The sequence below is a fragment of the Rhagoletis pomonella genome, unplaced genomic scaffold, assembly GCF_013731165.1.
Source record: "Rhagoletis pomonella isolate Grant_MI unplaced genomic scaffold, Rhpom_1.0 Rhpom_scaffold_00007, whole genome shotgun sequence".
NCBI lineage: Eukaryota > Metazoa > Arthropoda > Insecta > Diptera > Tephritidae > Rhagoletis > Rhagoletis pomonella.
This window is the reverse complement of record NW_023458561.1, coordinates 2,393,220-2,397,571: the sequence shown is the minus strand read 5'-3', so window position 1 is coordinate 2,397,571 and position 4,352 is coordinate 2,393,220. Positions and strand designations below refer to the sequence as shown.

The 4,352-nt window shown below is 33.1% G+C and overlaps 1 protein-coding gene across 3 annotated transcripts in view; it reads right to left on the bottom strand.

Annotated features, from left to right (window-relative positions):
• Positions 1–3,608: 3,608 nt before the first annotated feature.
• LOC118742245 (ejaculatory bulb-specific protein 3-like) overlaps positions 3,609–4,352 on the bottom strand; it is a 69,549-nt gene continuing 68,805 nt past the window's right edge. For all 3 annotated transcript variants that reach the window (XM_036474168.1, XM_036474166.1, XM_036474169.1), the window contains exon 2: positions 3,609–4,274. In XM_036474168.1, coding sequence (XP_036330061.1) covers positions 3,874–4,260 — 387 coding nt within the window. In that variant the 5' untranslated portion in view covers positions 4,261–4,274 and the 3' untranslated portion in view covers positions 3,609–3,873. The remainder of the gene's footprint in view (positions 4,275–4,352) is intronic.

Sequence of the window (4,352 nt, the reverse complement as noted above, 5' to 3'; positions counted from 1 at the left end):
ATACATTGAAAATTATTTACTTTTTGTTGGAAATTTCCCTCTTTATATAGCTTTAGTTTTTCACTTGATGATTAAAAATTCGTTTCTCTGTCACTCTTTACGTATCTGCGCGTCGGTTAGAGTTGAGTTGGAGAATGATGTTGGATATCAACTTGAGAACTATGAATTTCTCCTTTTTAGCTATATTATATTTTCTACTATTTTTACCAACAAAAGCTAAAAATCTACCAGTATTTTACGGAAAGAAAGCAAATGCACATACATATTTTGTCATCGAACACGCCTAGTGATGTTCCGATATCAGTACTTAGAAGTATACACTCGAGTACCTCTACCAAGTACTGAGTACTTTTTGTACTTCGATAAGCGTGTACAAGTACTTCATGGGTGTTGAGTACAAATTTGCTAAATTTGGAAAAATCTACTGAAAATAGGTTTAGTTTACAAAAAAAAACATTCAAGATGGGAACCACTCAATTTTACTAGATTGAAAACCAAAAGCGCGCACGAAAATGGAGAAGAAAAGTTGTATCGAATTAGAACAGGATATGAGGCCAACATAAGGCTTTCGAAAGCGTCGTCTAGAATTCGTTTTGAAACAGAAGAATCAAACACAAGTAAACGATTAGCTTTCTCATTACGTAAGGCCTCCTGTTTTAGCACTTTCAAGTTACCCCGTTTCAAAAGAGGAGGATATGAAAGGTAATTTTCCGCACTTCATAAGCCTTCCTCCACTATATGTTAACGGTCATTGAAGTAAAATTTCCCGTCTGAGTACTTTCGAATACAAGTAGAATCGAGTATTCCCTAGCGATACTTTGAGTAGCATCGAGTATTCTCTTCGACACTTTTAATGAGTACAGGCATCGAGTACATGGTGGTATCGCACGAACACTAAATACACCTTAAATTAAAATTAAAAGGTAACTTTGACGGAGAATAATTATTTGAGTATTTCCCCCTATTAAATTAATACAGGGCACGAATCAGGGCATCCGTGATCGAATCAAATTTTATAAGAAATTTCTTTTTGAGCATTCGGCTTTTTCAATTCAAATTGAACAGGAGAAAAACCAGCTCTAATTTTATTTCATTCGATAACGGATATGTTTTTTGTTGAAATTTTCGCGTGAAATACGTTTTTGTTGTTTTATATAAAAGTACAATTTATCCCATATTAGGTAATAGCAGGAGTACGGAAACAAAAATTACACAAAAATATTTTACGCACAATGTCAGTAAGAATTACATCAAATACATCATTTTGCATTAAGAGCCGCCAAGGCAAAAATCCAGCTGCTCTGGTAACACCATCTTTTATTTGAGTAAAAACTACCTGCTACTGTTTCTTTTAAAAAACCTACCAACTTCTACCATTTTTTGTAAGTAAACTCTACCAATATTAATTTTTTCGATGTCCGTGCACTGGTTGGAAGTCATGCAGAGTCCCTACGGCTTCTAGCGCTGTGGCTTTACCGTTTAAAAACTCTGGAATGATAACTTTTGTACCACCTCTATATGCTGAGAGCGCCGTGAGACAACTCCGGAGGAGTTGTGATGCATCAAGCGGGATTGTTGAGCATGATTTGTGGTGCCAGGTTTTGTTTTGCAGCAGTTGAGAAGTGCATGTGCCTAAATAATTTCTTAAATGAAATTTTTGCACATACAGCTTTGCACATGCCTGTATATAAATACACATGTGTTTTATATCCGGTTTGGTACCAGTTGCTTGGGGCATACCTTAGGCACTAGGTGTTATAAGTCGCGTAAATATTTATTTATAAATACAATCCAATAGTATTATCATATTGAATATTTTTACACTGAAATTCAGTAATAGATAAAATACGGATTTTTTTATTTTCATGGAAGGTATGAAGGCTTTGGCATAGCCGAAGACAGCTCTCTCTTTACTTGTTAAATTTAAGAAAGTCATATTTCGCATACAGATTTCCCTTTATATCAGTTCAGTAATTAAATATCTGAGTTTTGCACTTTTTTTAAATACTATTTTATGGGAAGTGGGTGTGGTTATTAAACGATTCAAATTATTTTTCAAACACTTTTCTTAATAATATGAACAATGTTATGAAGACAATCGTTGAATGATTTTTAAGATTCAAAGAACCCATCAACAGTGGGAGTGGCGAAGAACCAATTTTTAGTGATTTAATATGAACAAACCATAACAATATTTGTTTAATAAATTGTGAAATTCGTTTTCACTCATTATACATTTAAAAAATGGGCTGGACTATTCCGCTTTTTTACGAAATCGGAAACCGGCATTAAAAATTCGGATTTTTAGAAATTGGTAACATTTACAAAAAAGGAACTTTATTCTTGAAATAATTATAATAAAATAAAAATTGGTAATCGGTTCTAAAAACCGGTCCTAAAACCCGGTATTTTTGAAATTGGTATCCAGTACAAAAAAAACTGATTTCATTTTGGAAAACACAGTGAAGTAATTATTGTAGGAGTAAAGTTTCAACAATAACAGATAATAAAAAGAAAGATCCATCAAACATCTAGTGACTTGGAATGGTGTTACAACATTTGCATGTGTAGGTAAAAAAGCTTTCACATTAATTAGAATTTATAATAGGTAGGTGAATACTAATAAACAAATTTATCAACTAAGCAAAATATTGTTTATCTTCCAATTTAATTTTTGGAAAAAATCCGGGCCCCGCACAGTGCCGCCTAAGTGGGCAAAACTCGAAAAGCTGAAAATATTACGAAGAGTGTTGCCACCTGTTTGTAAAGTCGAATTTAGTTAAACTGAAATATTAATTACGTCAAACCATAGGTTTACGCCATGGTATTTGTTATTTTATTACAAATGCATACATTGCCAATCAGTGATTTGTTCTGATTACATTCCTTTTAAATTACTGGACTCTTAAATTCAATCAGGAATGTTTTCACTCTTCACTTATTTCTTGCTGAATCTGTCCAATTTTTTCATTTGTCTGATACTTATATTTATACACATATTTCAGTTACCTTATTCCCTTAATTAAAGTGAATTTAATTTTTTTTAAATGGGGCAACCCTTCTACGTGTCGCTTAGAAGTAAAGCATTTTCAAACCCATTTCAATTGATACCCTATTGCAATAACTAATTCATTTAACTTATTAAATAATTTTAATAAAATTTGTAACCGGTGGTAACCCGTCATCTACAGGCCAAGCCCTGTCATTTGACACCTCACTGTTGAAAATACAACGAACTATATAAGCTACAAGAACCAAAATTTTCAACTTCAATTTGCATTTACAGTGAAAGTATGAAAGTTATCCAAAAACAAATTGAATTTAGCGACCTCAATTTTACTAAGAAGCGAATTTTCATTTAAATCCGTTTATAATTCTATTTTTGCCCACATTTCATATGGAAGGGAAGAACTGTGCCCTGGGGGGAACACCCCCGACCCCCCCACTCCCTCTCGGCGCACCTGTATATGCGCTTACAAGTGTAGATTTGTATTTTCTAATTAGATTACTTATTTAAACATGTAATTTCAACTAAATACGAGTAATTCTATTTAATATGCATTCGTGAAAGGAATTCAATTATAGATTTTAAGCTGGTACGCTATAAGTACAGTATGATACTTTGATTTATTTTCCACACGAGTAATTTTACTGCCTTCACGGCAATACCCTTAATGAGTAATTTTCCATTCAACATATTATTAAGTTAAATACTACCATAGTACGCACGTTAATATGTTTATCCACCAAAATGTTATTTATTTATGTACAAATGTTTATTGTGCGCACAGACATGTGCAATATTCACGAAGACATATTGACAATACTATTTACAATTTGTGTTAGTCGTGTATTGAAAACTGTGAAGGCAATTTAAATTTTAATTCCCTGTTTCTCTGCCTCTTTCTTATATTTTGACGCATATATACCTTCAGGGTCATATTTAGCTTGTAGCTGTGCCCATTCTTCAGACTTGTTATCAATGATGTAACGAATAACTTTATCTGTGTTTTGCTTCTGCTTTTCACTGCATTTGCTACACTCAGTTTTGAGTGCATCGGGAAGAGTCTTTTTTAACTCTCGCCCTTCTGGCGTACACTTGCCAGTTTCAATAAGACATTTGAAGTAGTTGTTGAATAAACGATCCGACTTTAAAATCTCATCGACATCAATGTTATCATACTTAGTTGTGTATTTCTCTTCGGCAACAGCGAGTGCGGCAAAAGCTAAAATACCGGATAGTATGATGAGTAGTTTCATTTTATCTGTAAAACCTGCAATTAAAAGTCAAAAATAAAATCTGAGTAAACTTGTGTGTACATATGTATGTATGTGCATGTAGTCAAAAGTTC